Here is a 22,632-nt window from a genome sequence, read left to right on the forward strand (position 1 = left end):
AGAGAATGTGAAGTTTAATGTTTACTCAAAGGATGAAGGGGCAACATTCTGGGATAGAAATCCTGAATTTTGGTATGAATGATAAAAATTAATTTAAGTCAAAAACTTGATACTACTTTATTAAATTTGATATCTTGTTTGAAACAGCACAATTAGAAAAAAAATGATTTTGCGCTATCTGTCATCATTCATAAATAGCAGGGGTTGAAAGACTGACATTAAAAACTGTGATTGACATCATGATATTATATCTTGTATAACCAAATTGAAATGATTTTTATTCAAAATGTAAGATATTTTATTGCAAAAAAAACGCTCTTGTTTATCATAAGGTATTTAAAGAATATAGTGTGGTATTTCACAAATTTTGACCCATCTTACAACTGTTTGTCATGCTAGAAGCTGAACTCAACCAATATTTAATCTTTGTTTCAGAATTAAATAAAATTGAATGAACCTTTGCAAAAAAGCCATTTTGAGCAAAATAGCTAACTATGTTATAGGCAACACCACTTTAAATGCATTAATTATTGTGATTACTGCTGTCATGTATCTAATCCTCACATAACATGTACATTGAAACAATAACTTTGGACTCTGTGGTCCTGCTTTAATATAAAAATGCATAAGAATATTTGGAGAAAAGAATTATGTGTTTGAAAACATGTTTGAATCTGTAGAGGAACATCACAATGTCGTGATGTTTATTTCAAATTTAAGAATTCTTCTAACACTGTGAACTTTGATTGTAGATGTAAATGAATGTAGCAGCAACCCATGTCAGAATGGTGGTACGTGTATCAACGGTATCCAGGTGTATAGTTGTAATTGTCCTTCTGGTTACCAAGGAGTCAACTGTGAAATTGGTAAGCTACAATTCAATCGGCAAACATGTCAACTCACAAGGTGTGAGTCAGACCAGTGTAAAACTGAATCAGTTTCATACTACAAAATGCAAAGGCTTGAATGTGACCAGTATTGCTATAGTACTATAGAATATGGCCTATTCAATGAAAACAGTATTACTCTATGGCTTTGCTGGCCATGATTTCATCTCACCTAAATTAAATATTGTTGACATAAACAAATATATATTTGTTTATTACGGCTTAGCAACAAACAGAAGGGTAATTGTAGTGTTGTATTTATGGGAAAGAAATATCCATTAATGAATCAAATATTTATTAAAGCTGATGATATCTGTTAATTGTTGTGATCGCTATCATACACCAATTATTATGTCAACAGAGAATGATGTGACAGTAATTTTGTAATATATTGTTTTGTACAGATGTCGATGAATGTAACAGTAATCCATGCCAGAATGGAGGTACATGTGTAAATGGACCCGGAAGATACACTTGTAGATGTGCCTCTGGATGGACAGGACCTCACTGCTTAGATGGTAAACAATTTACAATTTTGTCCAAGAACTATCTTCTGCTGGTTCATACCTGTTGATAAAAGATGATTCATAAAACCTTTTGTACTAAGAAATGTTGTTCCTAAGTATGCCAGTATGAAAACAATAATATGTTTCTCCAATTTTATTCGATGTTACTCTTTCAAGTCTGATATTTTCATCTGGATCAAAGCCCAGAGAGTAGCAACAACAAGCAAACATTGGAACAACTGAAGAAGAAATACCCTTTAGTTTTCATCACAGTTTTTAAGGAGCTTTCATCACAGGTTTAATGAAATTCATCACAATTGTATTACGGTACTATTGTAGCATAGAAATCTAGCCCATGTGAAGGTATGATATGACAGTTAAACAGAGGGGCGATCAGTTTACATAACAACGCATAATGTGCATATCAGGGATAGAAATACTTTTTTATTTCTTGTGGCAAAAGTTTGCCACCGGATATAAAATCAGGTGGCAATTATGAAAAATCTGGTGGCAGTTTAACACATCATGTGATCGGTATAATACAGCATTTTGTCATTGCCACATACTCATTCTAATTTATAAATTCTTGAAAATATGGTGAGTACACGTCACAAAAAGTCAACCCATACTGCAGGCCTCGAAAAAAAATTTTCAAACCTACTAACCGTGGGACACGGTGAATTTCATTTTGACTTGCCCGAGAGGAAAAATTACTTGCCGTAAATTTCTAATAACTGTACCAGTAATTTGTAACAGAGAGCAAGAGTTTGGCCATTTGAAGTGAATTCAAAGAGGGAAAAAACAGATTCAAATATGAACTACATGTACATCTTGTTAAAATGCAGGACTATTATCAAATCTGAAATGTAGCAGAAGAAATGTGAGAATACTTTAGTCTTTTCTGTAGATTTGGCCATCTCGAAAACATCCTTGAATTTAGAATTTTTCCACAACCTAATCCAAATTAAAATTTTGCATAAGAGTAATAAGCTTGTGTGATTTACAATGTCCATGGCTGGCTGCTGCTCTTTATTATCACGCTGAGATCACAAACAACTGCTCTGCTAGTAGTAGTGTTTATCTTCCAATGCATACGCACATGTACATCTGCAACCCTTTTAACTGTTTACATGTTTGCTCACTGAGCACAGCAGTCTTTCAAAGTTTTATTTTGATAAATGTATTCGTCAAGAGAGCAGATTCAAGTTTCGTTTTCGTTACTCTTCAGTGCAGATTTGTTTTCTGTAAGTGAGAGCCGATCCCTAACAACCAAGGTCACGTAATTTGAAACTGTCTGCATCTCACGCACTACATAGCTGCAATATGTGGCCTCCTTGGTCGACTGAGCCCGTTTCGACTACGATGTAAACTTGTATTTTTTCAACAGGGTGTTGATTTACGTTGAGCAGTAAGCATTGCCGAGATCCATGGCCATGGCTTCGAATAAGTTTACATCCATTTACCAAGCACATGATGCAATTACACTATCGCGTGAAGCCGATCGCGATCGACTGTCATACGACTCATACACTTGCACTAAAGAGAATGGCAACCACTGTCAAGAGCATACCACTTTACGGCACACATACAAAACAGTGAGTTCACTCCGTGCCGTCGGAGAGAGAGAACAATGTCGCAAAACTCTATTCTTACGACTTTTGTGTTTTACAACAGCAAGAACGATTAATTTGCGATGTCGGACCGATTTCAAGGGTTTCAGAAAAAAGTTGAAGGACTTACAATGATTGTAGGCGTGTACAGACCTAATGAAATACGTTTTCAAGCTTGAATTGTCCAGAGCTAAGTTAATTCAACCACTGGTGCACTTGCCCGTCGGACGGGAAGCATATTGATTTTACTTGCCCGAACGCAAAATTCACTAGCCACGGGCATAGGGCGATAGGAATTTTTGAGCCCTGTACTGGCATATGAATTGCAAGTATTTATCATTATTTAATTCATGCAGGCTGCAGTTTGGCTTTGTTTTCAAAATGTCACTACATGCTTTTATCTTGTGCGGTATGACTGCATATGCGGCGATCACTGAGGGCAACAACATGTCAAGTGTACAAAAGCTGCTGTCATCGATATGGAGATTAGCCAATCACAAGTTTGGATTCACGCTATGTTTTGATTCATGCCAAAATGTCGCAATTAGTTTGGGTTTTTTTTGCTAATGAGTTTTTCCGCCGTCAGACAACGCGTGTTTCTTCAGAGTTCCTTCATTCAAGCCGTAGGATCGATGACATGATGACCCAAAATTTAGTGAAGAAAAAATACCACCAGAAAAAAATTTTGGTGGCAGATTGACAGTTTTTGGTGGCAAATGCCACCATTGCCACCGATTATTTCGAACACTGCATATATTCTTTTTTTGTGGAAATGTATTCTTTTGTACAGTTATTAATATATGAATAGATTGTGGTAGTATGTTGACAGTTACAATGCTCATGATCAGCATTATTTTCATAGTACATCAACTATTATATTTTAAACAAAAAACTGATGCATTGTATTGTGTATCATTATCACAATAGTTAGCATTATGGTAGCATAACATTGTAATTCTAAAGCTCCAAGGCAATGGATTTCACTTTGAAAGGAAAGCAATTGATTAAAATCCCTACTTTTTTTTCAGACATCAATGAGTGTGTCAGTAATCCATGTAGAAATGGTGCTGCTTGCAGAGATTCTTTCAATAAATTTATCTGTGAATGTACACCAGGTTGGGAAGGAGTCTTCTGTTCTACAAGTAAGTGATATAGCTGTTCTACAAGTAAGTGATTCAGCTGCTCTAAAAGGATAACATTCTCTTCAATATGTGATTTTATTCAAAGACAAACAGAGACAAACCTTGGCCATTTGACATCATACAGGAAAATTATCAACAAAAAGTGCAACCAAGTGTCTTTTTAACTCTAATCTATAAATACATATTCTTCTGTCTGAAGATTGGGGGGTGCATGAGGAGTTAAACAGTTCACATACAGTATTACAAGGTTAACAAAAACTTTTTTCCAGATATGCTTTTACCAATTTTACTCCACCATGATTACTGTCAATGGTTTCCAAATTTATTAGCCAAACAGGGACAATGACTTGTTATTTACAATAACTTGTTGTTTACAATGACTTGTTGATTACAATGACTTGTTGTATTTGCTTTGTTTGCAGATATCAATGAATGTAGCAGCAACCCTTGTTTTAATGGACAATGTACAGATGGAGAAAATGGTTTTACCTGCATTTGTAATTTTGGTTACACTGGAGACCAATGTGAACTAGGTAAATTGGTTTTATTTACTTACCTGAAAAAAACTAACAATTTTTCACTCTCAATGATGTAATTTTTCAAGTTCTTTTGTTACTTTTAATCATTACATCAGATAAAAATTAATTTGTGAATATCGAATATGCACACAATATTCTTGATTGCTCAGCTATCTTTAATTAGAGCTGACAGCTTTGACCCATTCATGTTTAGTTACAGTATAGTGCTGTCAAAAATAATCTTATTATCCTCCTTGATATAGGACCTGGCTATCAATGTTATGTTTTGAACAGTAATTAGCTTGGCAATTTCACACTTATGTAAACTACACCAAATACATAATTGGTAAAGATCATTTGCCAACTGCAATCATGATGTTAAAACTAACTAGTCCATGGATACCTGCAGAAAGTGTAGCAGTGTGCTCACTTCAATGGGAAAATTTGAATTGGAGTTTATTCTCGACCGCGAGCCATCCGGGTACTTGCGGATTCTTATGTCATTTTTGCGTCACGTACGGTGCCATGAAAACAAATCATTGAAGTTCGGATTTTTCAACCATCAAACCAATATTCAAAGTTTCAATATACGTAAATGACATAAATTTTCTGCTTTTTTCCACACAATTTCTGTATCATTCTCTCTTCTATATCGTCTGATCTCTCATTCACCTCACTCGTATGCCTTTCACCTACTGACGTCACTCCACAGTTGAAATTAATCCTTCAGATCAAATCGTATATTAAATGGCATATAATCTTTATGACATTTTAGAAATCAATGAATGTGCATCGTATCCATGTCTTAACAATGGAAGATGTTCACAGCATGTTGGATACTATACTTGTGACTGTCTACAAGGCTTCATTGGTATCAACTGTGAGATTAGTAAGTAACCCTGTACTCTCAAACATTTTGTACTTACATAGAAAAAGGCTATACAATAGGCTTAAGTTGATGAGTGGAAATTCTTGTCTTTTCATGTTTTCTCATGTTTCTTTAAGAAAATCTTACATCTTTACAGTGATAGTGTTTGTAATTTTCAGTTTTTACCATTCAACAATAAATGGTACTAAGAGTTAAGCTGTATGTCATTTTCAATGGCACTTATGGCATTTAACATATTTATTTCAGATTTAAAGAATAAGTCCCCTTAGCTTACCGTCTGTTTCTTAAATTAAATACATCCATTTAGTCAGTGTTTTCTCTGCATGTTCACTGAAAGGGGCACTTTGTGCCCATTCATCAAAATTAAGGGGCAGACTTGACATTTTAGAGGCAGTGTTGATCAATCAATCAATCAAAAACATTTATAAAGCGCCAGGATCAATAACCAAGTTATTTTCAAAGGCGCTGAGTTTTAACATAAGTGTTCATGCGCTTTGGCAAATATAGGAAACGCTTCCCCAATACCATTACAATCGTCACCCAGTTCAGTTGCATCGTCTATGTGGCATGCAGCACCCGTACTATCATCGACACAACAATGTCAGCTTGTGATCTGCTTTAACTTGAGGTTATTAAGCCTAAAGTTAAGTTGGACATCAGAAAATATTTCTTCATACCCAGGATTATGGATAAATGGAACAGCCTGCCTGCCACCATAGTAAATGCCAAGTCAGTAAATGCCTTTAAACAACAATACAACTGCCACAATTGTACTAAAGGAATGTAATTATCCTAGCCAGATATCTTATCCCTCTTTTGAACTGAACTGCTCAACTGCTCTCTGTCTTCTGTCAATTTGTCACCCACAGGTTTGCCCAACTTGAAATTTGATGTATTAATTTGTACTTGTTCCCTTGGACACAATCGTTGCCAATTTGGGGGCTTAAATCCATGTCTTGGCCTGTAGTTAAAATAATTGTGTGCATAGGGCGAAAAGATAGTGTTATGTAGGTCATTTCCCCCACACTCATCATGACCTGAGTTCAATTAGTCTAGAACATTCCCAAGGTCACTGCCCTTGATGACCTCACAACCTTGAATTCAATTAGTCATGTTTGGAATGTTCTGGAAAGTTGATTAGTTGTGTAAGGGAGATAATTTTAGAACTGTAATTAGCATGTCAATAAAAGTTCTAGATTGTTCTTATATGCCCTTATAAAAGGGACGCGCTCAGCTTCCAGTCAGACTTTTGGGATCGTGTCTCTTGTGTGTTACTATAAACTCCAGCAGTAGTCATTCTCAAGACTTTTCAAGACCTTCACTGTCAACGCTGGATTTATACTGTGGACTTTGTGCAGCTGCAAGCCTGCAAGGACTGTTCATTCATTCAACTGACTGTTACAACTCTGAGACTGGAGCTTTGCCGTCCCAGCTGAGATAAGTAGTCTGTACACTTTTAAAGCTTGTACTCTATCCCTGACTTAGCAATTAGTTTTTTTTTCGTAATAAATTTTGTTTAAACGTTAACTGCTGAGTTCACCCTTTTGTTCGTTATCTCTGCACGTAACAAATTGGGGGCTCGTCCGGGAGACGAATATTTTGAGCCGTTTGAAACATTTTGACAGCCTTTTCAAAACTACTGTATACTGTGAACTCAGCGAAATTCAATCATGGCGGAATTCAAGCCAGACGAATTTATTTATGACCTTGATCAGGACACATTTAATTCCCTCAGAAAGACAACCTCATAGCACTGGCAAATTTCCTTAAAGTAGATGTCAAAAGATCTATGCGCAAGCGAGAAATTCAGTTCAAGATTGCAAAACATTTAGTTAATTCTGGCCATTTTGAGGAGTCTGCCTTAAAAGATTATGAGCCTGAGTCTTCCTTCGAACTCAAAAAATTAGAATTAGAAATACAGGCAGATTGGAGCTTAAGAAATTGGAATTAGAAAAGGAAAAATTGCAAATGGAAGAAAGGGAAAGGCAGGAAAAATTACAAATGAAAGACAAAGAATTACAAATGAAAGACAAAGAATTACAAATGGAAGAAAGACAGAGAGAAAAGGAGAGAGAATTGGAAGAACATCGACTACAGTTAGAAATGAGACGTTTAGAGCTTGGACAATCAGGAAAATTCTTCCCTTCAGACAAGTTTGACATCACTAAGCATTTCAGGTTAGTTCCCCCTTTCCAAGAAAAGGATGTTGATAAATATTTCCTTCATTTTGAGAAAATTGCTCAGAGTCTGAATTGGCCTAAGGAGTCCTGGTCTATGCTTTTGCAGAGTGCTTTGGTGGGTAAAGCCAGAGAAATTTACATTCAGTTGTCAGTAGAGCAGGCTTCAAATTATGATTCTGTGAAGGAATTAATTCTCAAGGGCTATGAGTTGGTGCCTGAAGCTTACCGTCAGAAATTTAGGGATTGTGAGAAGGTGAAGGATCAAACTTATGTTGAATTTGCTCGAACAAAAGAACAACTGTTTGATCGCTGGTGTTCTTCTGAAAAGGTCAGTCAGAATTATGACAAATTACGACAGCTTGTTTTGATTGAAGAATTTAAGAGGTGCATTCGGAGTGACATCAAGACGTTTATCAATGAACAAAGGCAGATACATTGGAGGTTGCTGCACGTTTGGCCGATGATTATTCATTGACCCACAAATCTTCATTTCTCAGCAAACCATCCCAGTCCTTTTCATACAGAAACAATGCAGGTAAATTTAACTCCTCCTTTTCATCCAAGAATTTTTCAAAGGACAGTAGAAAATCAAATGACAACAGTTCACAGAGTTCAAGTAACACTCCCACATCATCAGATCCCAAGTCTCAATCTCCTTCTGACAAACAGTTTGGTACACTTTCTTGTAATTATTGTAAGAAAGACGGCCATTTAATGTCAGAGTGTTTCAAATTGAAAAGAAAACGTGAAGGTCAGAGTGGTCAAAGTGGATCTAAGCCCACCGGCTTTATTTCTTCATCAACTCAATTAGAGTCTAATAATGTGTGCAACACATTTTCTGAGGTTAAACCCCTCTCATCCCCAATTAATGAGGTCAAGGTCAATTCTTCTCAAGATAGCATTATGGGTATTTTCGAGCCATTATTCATAATGGTTTTATATCACTTTCTAGTGATTTCTCTTCCGCTACCCCTGTCAAAATTTTAAGAGATACCGGGGCTTCCCAGTCTCTTTTGTTGCAGATACCCTGCCGTTTTCTGAAAAGTCATTTTCAGGTTCTAAAGTTCTTATTAAGGGGGTAGATTGTAATGACTACATTCCTGTTCCTCTCCATAATGTCTATTTGTCTTCGGACTTTGTTTCTGGACCTGTGACTTTAGGTATTAGGCCTTTTTTGCCTTTTGAAGGGATTCACCTTCTTCTTGGAAACGACCTTGCTGGGGACAAGGTCATTACTAATCCACTTGTGACTGATAATCCTAGTTTAGATCAAAATCCAGAGCCAATAGAGGAAGACATTCCCGCCTTTTCCCATCATGTGCCATTACTCGAGCCATGTCAAAGAAAACTTCCGAGAATCAAAATACTCTCAAAAATAATGTCACAGATGTTGACTTAAATGACACCTTTCTCAGTCAGGTGTTTGACACGGATTATTCCGTTATCCCTCGTGGATTTGAAACTTCCAGTAAAACTTCTGCTGACCAAAGTCAGACATTTTCTAGATCAAATCTCATTGCAGAACAACACAAAGACCCAGATATTTTGTCTTTGTTTGACAGGGTAGATGATGAAGGTAAACTTCAGATAGCTCTGTTTCCTATTATACAAAATCTGGTATTCTCATGCGTAAATGGAGACCTCCAGATGTCTTGGTTGATGACGATTGGGCTATAAAACATCAAATTGTTGTTCCAAAGCCCTATCGTGCTGAAATATTGCGCCTGGCCCATGAAACTCCCTGGGCTGGTCACTTAGGAGTCAGGAAAACTTATCATAAAATTCTCAGTCACTTTTATTGGCCTAATCTCAGGCAGGATGTAGCACATTTCTGTAAAACTTGTCACACATGTCAAATGGTAGGAAAGCCAAATCAGACCATTCCAAAGGCCCCTTTACAGCCAATTCCTGCATTTCAAGAACCATTTAGTAGGATACTAATAGACTGTGTTGGGCCCCTACCAAAAACAAGATCAGGAAATGAGTACATGCTGACAATAATGTGTACATCAACTCGGTTCCCAGAAGCCATACCACTGAGAAATATAAGACAAAGACTATAGTGAAAGCTTTAGTCAAATTTTTCACTTTATTCGGCTCCCTAAATGTGTCCAGTCCGATCAAGGCTCCAACTTTATGTCTGGTATTTTTCAACAAGTAATGGATCAGCTAGGCATTAAACAGTATAGGTCATCCGCCTATCATCCAGAAAGTCAGGGTGCTCTTGAGCGATTTCATCAAACTTTGAAAAACATGATTAGGACCTACTGTTTTGACACAGAGAAGCAGTGGGATGAAGGAATTCATTTTCTGCTCTTTGCTGTTAGAGAGTCAATTCAAGAGTCTCTTCGTTTTAGCCCATTTGAGCTTGTATTTGGACATACAGTCCGTGGCCCACTTAAGCTCGTTAAAGAGAAATTCCTATCAGACGATGATGATTGTCTGAATATTTTGCAATATGTGTCAGATTTTCGTACAAAACTCTCTAAAGCATGTGAATTAGCCAGAGAAAATCTTGAGTCATCTCAGCAGTCAATGAAAACCAAATACGATAAAAACACCTCAAAACGGAAGTTTGAACCAGGTCAAAAAGTTCTTGTTCTACTTCCAATTCCTGGCAAACCACTCCATGCTCGTTACTTTGGGCCATATCTAATCGATAAGAAATTGAGTGATTTAAATTACATCATAATAACACCTGACAGGCGAAAACAAAAGCAGCTATGTCACATAAATATGCTTAAGCCATATTTGGATAGGGATAATCCTACTATAACTCAGCCTGTCAGTACGTCAGTTCTGGCCATTATGAAGATAGTGATACTGAAACTGACTTGAGTGAAAATACTCTAAACTCAAAGCTGGGCTCGGTCAAGCTTCAGAACTCAGAAATCCTGGAGAAGCTGGAGTCTACAAAGTTGGCACACCTCCAGCCAGAACAACAACAACAGGTGAAAGAACTGCTCCACGAATATAAACACCTGTTTCAAGATGTTCCAACGAGGACAAACGTCATCTATCACGACGTTGATGTTGGGGACAGTAAGCCTGTAAAACAACATCCATACAGACTGAATCCAACAAAAGCGAAATATCTCCAGGAAGAAGTCAAATACCTGCTGGACAATGACTTTATTGAACCCAGTAAAAGTAACTGGAGTTCGCCGTGCATACTTGTTCCCAAATCAGACCACAGTTATCGTATGTGCACGGACTTTAGGAAGGTCAACACTTTAACAAAGACAGACACTTTCCCAATCCCGAGGATTGATGACTGCATCGACCGAGTGGGAAAAGCCAAGTATGTGACAAAATTTGACCTACTGAAGGGATTTTGGCAAGTCCCTCTGACGGATCGTGCTCGTGAAATATCCGCCTTTGTTACACCAGACGGATTGTTCCAGTACAAGGTGATGCCATTCGGAATGAAGAACTCTCCGGCAACGTTCCAACGGATGATCAACGACGTCATATCCGGGCTAGACGGATGTGCAGCTTACGTTGACGACGTCATCCTGTATAGTGACACCTGGGAGGAACACATCAAGCTCATGCGGAAGTTCTTTGAGAGACTAAGCAAAGCAATGTTGACTGTCAACCATCCCAAATCTGAGTTTGGTTGGGACATACTGTAGGACAGGGATAGGTAAAACCTATTGATGCAAAAATCAGTACCATTTCAAGTTTTCCCATACCAAACTGCAAACGACAACTAACTCTTGTGCTTTCTCGGTATTGCTGATTACTACAGAAAATTCTGTCCAAATTTCTCCACAATTACTAAGCCTTTGACTAACTTACTTTTAAAGAAAGTAAAGTTTGTTTGGTCAGAACCATGGCAACAGGCATTTGATACACTTAAAGCCATACTGCAAAGTGCTCCAGTGTTGTCTGCACCAGATTTCACTTTGCCATTCAAATTAGCTGTAGATGCTAGTGATACGGCTGCTGGTGCTGTTTTATTGCAAGAGGATAGTCATGGTGTAGATCATCCTGTTTGCTATTTTTCACGCAAATTTAACAAATCCCAGAGAAACTACTCTACAATTGAAAAAGAGTGTTATCTTTGATATTAGCTTTACAGCATTTTGAAGTTTATGTTACTTCTTCAAATCGGCCAATAGTGGTTTATATTGATCACAACCCTCTTGTTTTTCTGCAGAAATTTAAAGGCAAAAATCAGAGATTGCTAAGATGGAGTTTAATGTTACAGGAGTTTAATCTTGACATTAGACATATCAAAGGCAGAGACAATTAATTGCAGACTGTCTCTCTCGTATTTAGAGTTTATTGTTGTTCACTTTCAAGAAATTTTACTTTAGAGTAAAACAAAATTTGAGTACTTAAATCCTTTTCAAGATTACTTTGTAAAAGAAAGATTTTTCTTTGAAAAATTTTCTTTTTTTTGAAGAGGGGGTGTGTTATGTAGGTCATTTCCCCCACACTCATCATGACCTGAGTTCAATTAGTCTAGAACATTCCCAAGGTCACTGCCCTTGATGACCTCACAACCTTGAATCAATTAGTCATGTTTGGAATGTTCTGGAAAGTTGATTAGTTGTGTAAGGGAGATAATTTTAGAACTGTAATTAGCATGTCAATAAAAGTTCTAGATTGTTCTTATATGCCCTTATAAAAGGGACGCGCTCAGCTTCCAGTCAGACTTTGGGATCGTGTCTCTTGTGTGTTACTATAAACTCCAGCAGTAGTCATTCTCAAGACTTTTCAAGACCTTCACTGTCAACGCTGGATTTATACTGTGGACTTTGTGCAGCTGCAAGCCTGCAAGGACTGTTCATTCATTCAACTGACTGTTACAACTCTGAGACTGGAGCTTTGCCGTCCCAGCTGAGATAAGTAGTCTGTACACTTTTAAAGCTTGTACTCTATCCCTGACTTAGCAATTAGTTTTTTTTTCGTAATAAATTTTGTTTAAACGTTAACTGCTGAGTTCACCCTTTTGTTCGTTATCTCTGCACGAAAAGATAGACACACATGTGTGATAGCTTGTGTGTTTTGTTTTGTGGTTTTCTTTTAGATTATAAGTAATATTTTCCAACAGACAATGAGTAAGCTGTGTGTTTACAATTTCTTTTGCCAGATGTTGATGATTGTTTACCTAATGTGTGCCAAAATGGTGGAGTATGCACGGACCTTGTTGATGCTTATTCCTGTCAGTGTGCACCAGGATGGGGTGGAACAAATTGTGAAATCAGTAAGTACATTTCAAAAAAATTTCAATCATGATGCATAGTTTCATGAGTAGTGTAGTTCTGTTTTTTTAGTTGTAGTGGCATTGTGCAATGTTGTCAGTAAGTGGTGTAGTATTGGAACAGCCATCATTCTTTAAATGTTAAAACAATAACAGTCACCATATTTCATGGCTTGCATTAATTTAGGCACATTATATCATTAGAGATACTACTATAGCGTATGTTGATTGTCTCCAAAGTTTTTTCACACAACCTATGGATATTTAGATATTATTCCCTAACATTTCTCTTTGTTTGGCGAAGGAAAATATTGATCTTGTCACCATGAGTCCAAAATGAGTGACGACGCGGTTATTTCATGAAGAATATTTTCCAAACTGAATAAAAACTATTAGGGAATAATATACTTATCACATGCACAAGCCAAGAATTCCTTACTTTTTGCAAAATGAAAGGAGCTTTCCTCAACAATACCAACCTTAAGCTTCTGAACTAATTTCAGAATACTATCAATACACTGTGGGTGAGTTATCATCATTTCTAGTCGTCAGTTGCATGAGCAAGGAACACAGCGCTTACGTTTGTGTACTGAGCAGATGACCTCACACAAGATATACCTTCCATGAGGTTATACACGATTTCCAAGATAGCATAGACCTAGAAATTTAACTTGGATAAAGTTACATTATTTTTCGAGAACAAAAATCGACTGAATCTCAACGATGCAAACACTGCAAAGTACTAGAGATTTCCCATAATGCATTATGATTTGTACCAACGTAGATTCCCCTGTGAAGTCTACTATGTCTCCCATGTATAGACAAATTCCTGGACTAGTTGTAAAAATTCTGAAAACGTACTTTTAAGGACACCTTTTTTCTCCATTCCCATTTTAAAGGATTAAGAAAATTGTGCTTGATTGAGAGAGGAGATAGCATTTTAGTAAAATTTTCCCCTGATTGTGTCCTCAGCCATACAGAATAAAGTGATGGAAAGTAGGGAGACTAGTTGCACCTGTTTTATGAAACAAAAGGATATTGATTTTTTGCAAATAGAAAAGATAAAAGAAATTTACATGCTAACTTTTTTCAGAGAATGACCCCTTCAGTTGGTCATAACTTGCTTCACAAAACTGTGACATTTGTAGTACCTGCAGAATGTGACTTTTATGGTTAATTGACGGTTTCTTTGAAATTTATACTACAATATTTCAACGTACTTTTAATAAATATAATTAATCAATTATCTTGAGACTTCACATTATTGCTTTTATACACAACTGAAAAAGTTATAAGAAAACTAATGTCGTTGGTACAAATCAAACAGCATTGTGGGTAATTTATTGTACTGTGCACTGTGCAATGTCATGCCCATCCGTACCCAGGTTGCAATGCTCATGGAACCCTTGGTTATACAACCAGCTTTGAGTTTTTTGTTTCGGATAATTACTTACATAATTCTTAAGGGAAATACAAGCATAACACTCTTTTTTTGTTGTTGTTTGGATTATTATTGTTGTAGTATAGGAAAATATAGATTTCATTACACATTTTGAGGCTCAGTGTGTGGCCCAGATGTGCACTTTACTCCCCTTATTGCAGTGGAAACTTCATATTTATGAATATGTAACTGCATGAAAGTACTCTATGCATCAAAAGTTTAGGTTGCAGTAGTGTCTATATGGATGTCAACCCCCATATTGGGGACAAAACTAAAACAGAACTCAAAATTTGCCGGGAGGATGTATTTTGTGAGACTCGAAGACTTAATTAGGCTGATTTTTACTCACATTTGGTATACCAATGTGAGGTTATCGTATAAGCTGAATTGATTTGCATGTCTGTATATTTGTGGGTATGTGTGGATGTATGTCCGTCACACACAAAGGCTCCCATACCGCCAAAGCTACCGTCTCAGTATTTGGTGTACAGGTAGATGTAAGGGTTGAGATGTGAATTTGTTCAAATGAACACATCAGTGTCAAAAATGTGCAAATGAGGTAAGAAAAAGGGAAATTCTGCAAATGTTCATGAGTGGTCGCATACCAATGGCTGAAACAGGATACTCCACTGACCTGTAGTCATTTCCTGTCATTGTTTATGAACTGTTACATATTAACAGACCTGCTCAAACTAAGGGACGGACCATTAGATCTTGGGAGGGGGTGGTCACAATGAAATTGTGAACATTTTTTTTACAACTGTAAATTTCTAAAAAAAAAATTTTCCAAATGAGAAAAGCTGTGCTAATTTTTTTACTAAGTAAATTTTCAGATTTATAATTTTTTTTAGTTCGACGCTGTCTGAGATACAATGTACATCCATATCACTAGCGCAAATAAGATTGCGTGCTGTAACTACTTATGGCCCAGTGATTTATATTGCTGATAGATTTCGCGAAATGTTGCAGATCATCTTTTGACAAGCTGAGAAGCTGTTTGCAAAAAATGTGGTGAAATTTCAATATTTATGTTTTTAGGACAATATTTGCCCTTTTTTTGATCAAAACATCAATTTCTCTGTAGCAGTATGTCAAACTTCTGTCATTCTTGTTGTTTTTCTGGTTGTGCTGTGCAGAAATTATTGTCATAACATCAACGTAGTATTTTCCTGCACTGAACAGATAGAAACATTTTAAAATTTTCACATCAGACAAATTTTGATCACGGGAGCAATATGGGCTGCCATGTTGTTTGTTTACATTGACAACATTGAAGATTGTCACAAAAAGAGTTCTGATGCACCAAATTGATGACATAGATGAGGTTGTAGTGACGTAGGTGTCTGATTATGGTATAATACTATAATCAAGGTTAATGCCAAGATGACCTTGCCTTTACCCTTCCTACACCTGCCCATCTGCTTGGATCTGTCCCTAACCTTTTTAATTTTCCCACACATTCACCCCTCTCATATTCTTGACCTCTGACTTTTTTTTCTCTCTCCTTTAAGTGGCACCTGCCTTTGTCCACTTATCTCCGAATGTAGTCCGATCACACCTTGACCTCTGACCTCCATGCTTCCCAGGCACAATAAGCTTCCGCATTCCTCCTCTCCCAGTGTTTTGCTTTACCCCACACTTTCCCTTCCTGTCCTTCACCTCTAACAGCTTCCACTGATCATGCTTTCCCCTCATGTTCATGACCTCTGACTTTTAGTTCTCGTCCGGCCCCCCTGCAGCTTATGCCTTTGTCTTCCCTTATCTCTGTTTATATTTCGTTCATGCCTTGACCTCTGACTTTCACACCTTCAGCTCATTAGGGGAAGGCTGCATTAACTTGCATGGTACCTGAAACTCGAGTCCTTGCCTGACCAACTCGGGTGACAAACAGAAGACTTTTAATCCCCAAGGTGTGAATGTTCCATTGTTATGTTTATCTAATCCAGCTGGTGCCATTGTAGTGGCATTGTAGGAAAGGCAGGTCTGTGAAATTGATCCTCTAGGGAAGTCGGGTATTCCTAAGTTAATGGAGCTTTCCCGTAATGTTTATGTTCAGCTCACTCGCCCTCCTATTTCATTCCACCACTGCTTGCTGCCACAGTGCACATCGCTACACTTTCTCGCCCTGATCCCACCCACACCTTTCCTTTTTCGAAGCAGCTTTGTTTCATGCTTCGGACATTTGGCATTCAAGGCTACTCATACGCAGTAGGCAGCCTCATTTATATTTTGGCTATTTTGACAGTACTGCCTGCTGCACTCACCATTTGTATTTTGCTAGTTTCTGATTTATTCTTTTTTTGTTTAGTTTCCAATAAAGAGTGTAAGGGCATTTGCTGACCAGAGCACACATGCCTCACTCGAGCACCATAGCCTACACCATGAGGGAGTTGAATCAGACATGTCTCCCATCATGGGGTCTTGGTTGCCATGACGCTGCTTGTGGGGCTTCTGCGTTCAGCAGGTATACTCAGGTCACCTCATGATGCTACCCGAAAGCAGGGTTTCATCATGAGGGAGACCGAGGCTAAGACGCCTGCTTGTCATACCTAGATTCCCCCGACCTTTTAACGGCATTACTAGTCTCTGTGTCATCATTCAGCATTAAGACCTGAGTATAAATCCTGGTATTTTCTATTCCGAGACAACAACCTTGGCTTGTGCATGTGATAAGTCCTTCTTAGATCTTGATCAAGAGAAGTTGTATTCACTATCAAAATCATTTAAGATAATTCAATTGATTATTATAAGTAATTTTTTTCTCCTCACAGATATTGATGAATGTAGTTTTAATTTCTGTGCTAATGGTGGAACTTGTTTGGATTCTATAAATGGATACACCTGTCTCTGTGTCAGTGGATATCAAGGAAGAAATTGTGAACAAGGTAAGAATTATGAATCATTTTTGCAAATTTACGCTTCATACAAGGTTATCTCTTGTGCATAACTTTTTGTATCCAACAATGCTTGTGAAAAAATGTTGGTTTTTAGACAACAATGGATGAGGGTCATAATTACACCAGGCATTTTACCCATTTCCTGCCAGACACATGAGACAGTATCACTTCCCCATCAGCCAAGTCAGTAAAAAGCGGTATTGAGCCAAAACATGACGTATTTTCACCCACTTGGCTTGGTATGTTATAGCATCTTTAGTCCAAACAGTACAGTATTTATGTTTTCAACAGCCTTCAAATGTACAGTATTATGTTAAAATACACCATATGGAATATGTTGTATTTCATTAATTTTAATCATTTTGACCTGATGGTGAAATATGGACTTGGCAGGAAAAGGGTTAATACAACAGTCAAACAACAAAGCTGTCATAGCAATCAACACATTTAGTTACAGAAATAAACATATCTTTCGTTTTTTCCTCTCTTCTGTAGATATTGATGAATGTGCTACAAACCCTTGTGTGAATGGTGGTGTATGTGTACAGGGTATCAACTCCTATACATGTTACTGTCCTATGGGCAAAACAGGACAGAATTGCCAAACAGGTACCATTTATAGTGACTATAAGTATCTGTCTTTTTACTGCTGGAAAAAAGAAGTTGTGCTTTGTGAAATGCTTTGATGTTTAACTACAAACCATCATTATGTAGTATACTGTGTAGTATATAATTTGTATATAATATGATAGACCTTGATAACCAGCTAATATATATATAATAGCTAGCCTTTTCAGTGTGTTGTTATTTTTCTCATTTTCACAAGCGTATGATTTTAAGTAAAATAGTTCTATTTATAGGATCTATGACATCATTTCCAAAGTTTTTATTTTTCTTGTCAAAAACTCAGCTAGGGGACCTGTCTATGGATTGCATATTGTCTCTATTTTGAAAGATGTGCGCGAATGGTGCAGTGTTTCCGTTAGCGTACAAACTTGCGTACTGTACGCATATTTATGGCTCTGTACGCAAAATAAAAATCGCTTGCGTACGGATGTACGCAAATTTCTGGCCCTCGACTGAAAATCAAAATTGTTCGCGTATGTGTTCAAAGACGTTCTCAGCACACGCAAGTAAGTGGGGCGTCGACCTGTTGAAACTATAAATAGCACGGAGTGAACGCGTACCAAAGACGTCCCTAGCGAGTTGCAGGTCACGTTCGTTGATGTTCACAGAAAAGACTGAACAACGTTTCTCCTATCTACAAATCAATACTGTAGCTGTCAATCATTTCCACGCACATTGACTTTCGACCAATGACAAGACGTGCCTAATTAACTTAGATACAAATAAACTTTTATCATCACACGATGTTTTTTCTTTCCCACGAGCTTGCACAATCATTCGAGTCGCTTCTCCATGCACGTGTTATTTGCTATTTGACTGTTGATCCTCTATCCACGGACCGGGCTAGACGTAAATAAATATGTCGAAACGTCAAAAGACACTCGATTCTCTGTGGAAGACAACAAAGACCACAGAACCACGGGTTAACGACGATGTTCGTGACACGGAGCCGGGTGATAATAATGAACCTAATAACGCTACCGAAGACGTTGGAATTTCAACACCGCATGCCTCGGTTTCCAGCACAACAGTTACCGATTTGGACACGCCAAAAACTGACGAAACGACATCTAATAGGCGTCACAAGTTTCAGGAAAAGTGGCTGAAAGAGTTTTCATGGCTACGCTTCGATGGTGAAAAAATGATGATGTTTTGTTCAATTTGTGTAAGTGCTCAGAAAGTCAATTCATTTTCAAAGGGCTGTCGAGATTTCCAAAGATCAGCATTATCACGTCACATGGATGGTAAATCACACGTGGATGCCTGTAGCCTACGGGGACTGAAATACAACATGAAAAAAGTTATGGATAAAGTTTCTACTGTTGATAGCGATGGGCAGACTGCAGTTATGAGAACAGTGTATTTTCTTGCAAAAGAAGATTTACCGGACACAAAACTGTCGAAAATGATCGCTCTTCAAAAAATAAAGGGTTGCGATGTTTTTCAGAAATGCGACCCGTATACTCACTCGGATTCCATTCATGACATGCAACTTGCCATTGCAGACACACTGCGAAGTGAAGTCGGTGCAAAGATACGTTCCAGTCCGTACATTGGTTTGATGATTGACGAGAGTGTTAATATAACTGTCGACAAAAAACTGATCGTCTACATCCGAATCATGACACGCGAGGGTCCTAAAACTGTATTTTTTCGAAATGTTACCATCCATAGTGGTACAGCTGAAACCCTGATGGACGCATTATCGCAAGTGTTGACCGGTAATAACATACCCATCCGAAAAGTAATGGGATTTGGGTCTGACGGCGCGAGTGTAATGACCGGTAGACATAACGGAGTTGCGGCTCGTTTCAAGCGCGTAAACCCTTATCTAATTTCCGTGCATTGTGCAGCACATCGTGTTGCGTTAGCCGCGGCTGATGCATCGAAACGAAATAAAGGAGTGGATAAAATAAGTGACTACCGGACGACCATTAATAGCTTGTATAATTTCTACAAATACTCAGCGGTTCGCTATAATCGTCTACGTGAGATAAGCGAAGCCATGGATGTCAATGACTTTCGATCTCTGAAAGAGCCATGTTCAGTTCGGTGGCTGTCGTTGTCGAGAGCAGTTACAGCGGTCAACAACATATGGTCGGTCCTGAATCTCGAGCTGGATGAAGAATCGACCCGAGGAAACGCAACCGCGAAGGGTATACTGAAACAGATATCCTCATTTAGCTTTATTGCCATCACGAAAATGTTGAAAGACGTATTGGCTATCATGGATCGCTTAAATCTTCTGTTTCAACGTGAAGATGTAGACCTTTCCGCTGTTCAGCCGATGGTCTCGTCAACAATCGAAACGCTACAACACCTAGCTACCACACCGTTCAGTGGGATTTTCGAAACTGATTTCTTCAGAGAGTTTAATCGCGAAACAAAACGCTACCAAGATATAACCCTTACATACGCAGGCGAAATCAATATTGAAGCCCATAATCAAACGAGGCGAGCATTCATCGACGTACTCGTGACAAATTTACAACAACGGTTTCCAGAAGACAATGTCAGTATCCTATCGGCGTTGGATCGTGTTCTGAACCCAAATAAATTACCGCGTACCCAGACGAACTCGCAAATTACGTACTCGATTCGATTGAAATCTTGGCGAATCATTTCGGTAGAGACGCCGCGTTGGAAAACGGAGAGCAGATTCAGGCTGTCATTAATGAGCAACAACTGCGAGGAGAATACCAACAATTTAAATCATGCTATATGGTTTGAGGCATGTATCATTCATAGATATATGCAAAATGCTGTATAACGAATACAGACAAATATATTCAACGATGTCTGAGCTTGCTGCCATTGCAGCTGTCATTCCCGTTTCATCGGTACCTTGTGAACGCGGTTTTAGCTGCCAAAACCGGATAAAAACATCAAAACGAAGTCGACTAAATGAGAACGTCATCGATGACATCATGATGATAACACTGCAAGGGCCAGAGATCGGAGAGTTTGACTTCCAAAGTGCGATGCAAGAGTTTAGACGGCAGAAACAGCGGAGAAAATAGATTTGTCTGACGTCTATTTAGGGAACGATGACGTCACCACTGATACCAGCGGCAGCCTCCGTGTATTAGCGGTACTTCTTTGTTTTGGTTTTATGAGGTCAGTGGTCACCGTACGCGACTTTTTTTACTCTGTACGCAATTTTCCAGAGCCTATGCGTACATCGTACGCAAGTAGAAAAAAACTAACGGAAACACTGATGGTGAAATTTGACTCTTTTTTCATGCCTGGTGATCAGGGGGCCACTTTGCACCCGAACCAGGCAGCGGTATTTGCATATTGACCAACAGGCACAATTGACGTCATATGTTCCACGCTATTGACATGAAAGTGTACTTAGTGGTCCTTGCATAAATTAGACCACAAATAAAGTCAGCTGTATAATTATGTAACACCGCGACACCATTGGTGATCGTGAAAAGACCATGGTTTGGTCACTAAAAGCAAACTAAAAAAATGTACTAATGTAAGCACTATGATGTTAGCTGGATGTACGTTCTGAGCAAAGGAAGCCCTTGCCACACACCCTTATGGACATGGGATTTGCGAAGGTGTGAAAGACTGTTTGCCCGTATTAAAAGCCGAAAAAAGTCAATTTGGGCTATAGGGTACATGCCCACCCATAACTTTTACTTGCCTTTTATCTGGACAAAGGGGACGATATGCAATGCAAGCCAGTGACGTAAGCTAACTTCAAGACCCAAAGAGTAATTTTATGTTTGGTTGTATGTGCATGTCATAGTCACTTTAACCCTTTTCCTGCCAGACAGTATCACTTCCTCATCAGCTAAGTCAGTAAAAAGGGGTATTGAGCCAAAACATGACGTATTTTCATCCACTTGCAATGGTCTGTCATAGCATCTTTTGTCCAAAAAATCAAGTTTACAGTATTTATGTTTTCAACAGCCTTCAAATGTATAGTATTATGATAAAATGCACCATATGGAATATGTTGTGTTTCATTAATTTTAACCATCTTGACCTGGTGGTGAAATATGGACTTGGCAGGAAAAGGGTTAAACTTCGTATACCGGTACATGGTAGTCCCTGCATGATTTTAAATACTGGGTACATACATGTATGTGTCTTCCATTTGTCATTGAGACCAAAGGGTTTGCTAATTCTTAACTTTTTTTTTTTTATATAAATGTAGATGTTAATGAGTGTGAGAGTAATCCTTGTCAAAATGGTGGCTTCTGTACAAATGGAAACAATGAATTCACATGTACCTGCCAAGCCGGATGGACTGGAATACTTTGCGATTTAGGTATGCACTTGCCTTGTTTATGATTGATGGTGCTGTTTACTCAGTAACTTGTAAAAGGCAGTCTCTTTATATCAGGGATTTTACTGATAAATAGTTTTTTATCAAAATTAGTGTTCAAATCTGTGACAGTGTATGACCAAAGTTTATTGGGATGTGAAAAAACATTTGAAAGAATTATTACAAAAATACAAAAATACTATGAGGACTTGGTGGAAGTTGACTGAAAGTTGACAAAAAAGTGCAAACTTCTTGACAACGCTTTGAATTTAACAAGTTTAAGTCAGAAAGAGACATTGTACCCAGTCTGATTCATTGCTGTTTCTTTCAATTTCCAGGTAAACATTGTTGTACATTTCTTAATGGTGATACTGTTTTGACTGAATCTGTATATTCTCCATGACACTGAAATACTGATATCTTACTGTGATGATTTTAACA

General features: G+C 38.0%; 1 protein-coding gene across 1 annotated transcript in view; it reads left to right on the forward strand.

Annotated features, from left to right (window-relative positions):
- The window catches only part of LOC139152170 (fibropellin-1-like), a 108,982-nt gene that overhangs the window by 41,680 nt on the left and 44,670 nt on the right, over positions 1-22,632 (forward strand). Inside the window, exons 24-32 of the mRNA XM_070725291.1 lie at positions 753-866; positions 1,292-1,405; positions 4,032-4,145; positions 4,568-4,678; positions 5,439-5,552; positions 12,834-12,947; positions 17,157-17,270; positions 17,778-17,891; positions 22,081-22,194. Coding sequence (XP_070581392.1) covers positions 753-866; positions 1,292-1,405; positions 4,032-4,145; positions 4,568-4,678; positions 5,439-5,552; positions 12,834-12,947; positions 17,157-17,270; positions 17,778-17,891; positions 22,081-22,194 — 1,023 coding nt within the window. The remainder of the gene's footprint in view (positions 1-752; positions 867-1,291; positions 1,406-4,031; positions 4,146-4,567; positions 4,679-5,438; positions 5,553-12,833; positions 12,948-17,156; positions 17,271-17,777; positions 17,892-22,080; positions 22,195-22,632) is intronic.

This window comes from Ptychodera flava, chromosome 15, assembly GCF_041260155.1.
Source record: "Ptychodera flava strain L36383 chromosome 15, AS_Pfla_20210202, whole genome shotgun sequence".
Lineage (NCBI taxonomy): Eukaryota > Metazoa > Hemichordata > Enteropneusta > Ptychoderidae > Ptychodera > Ptychodera flava.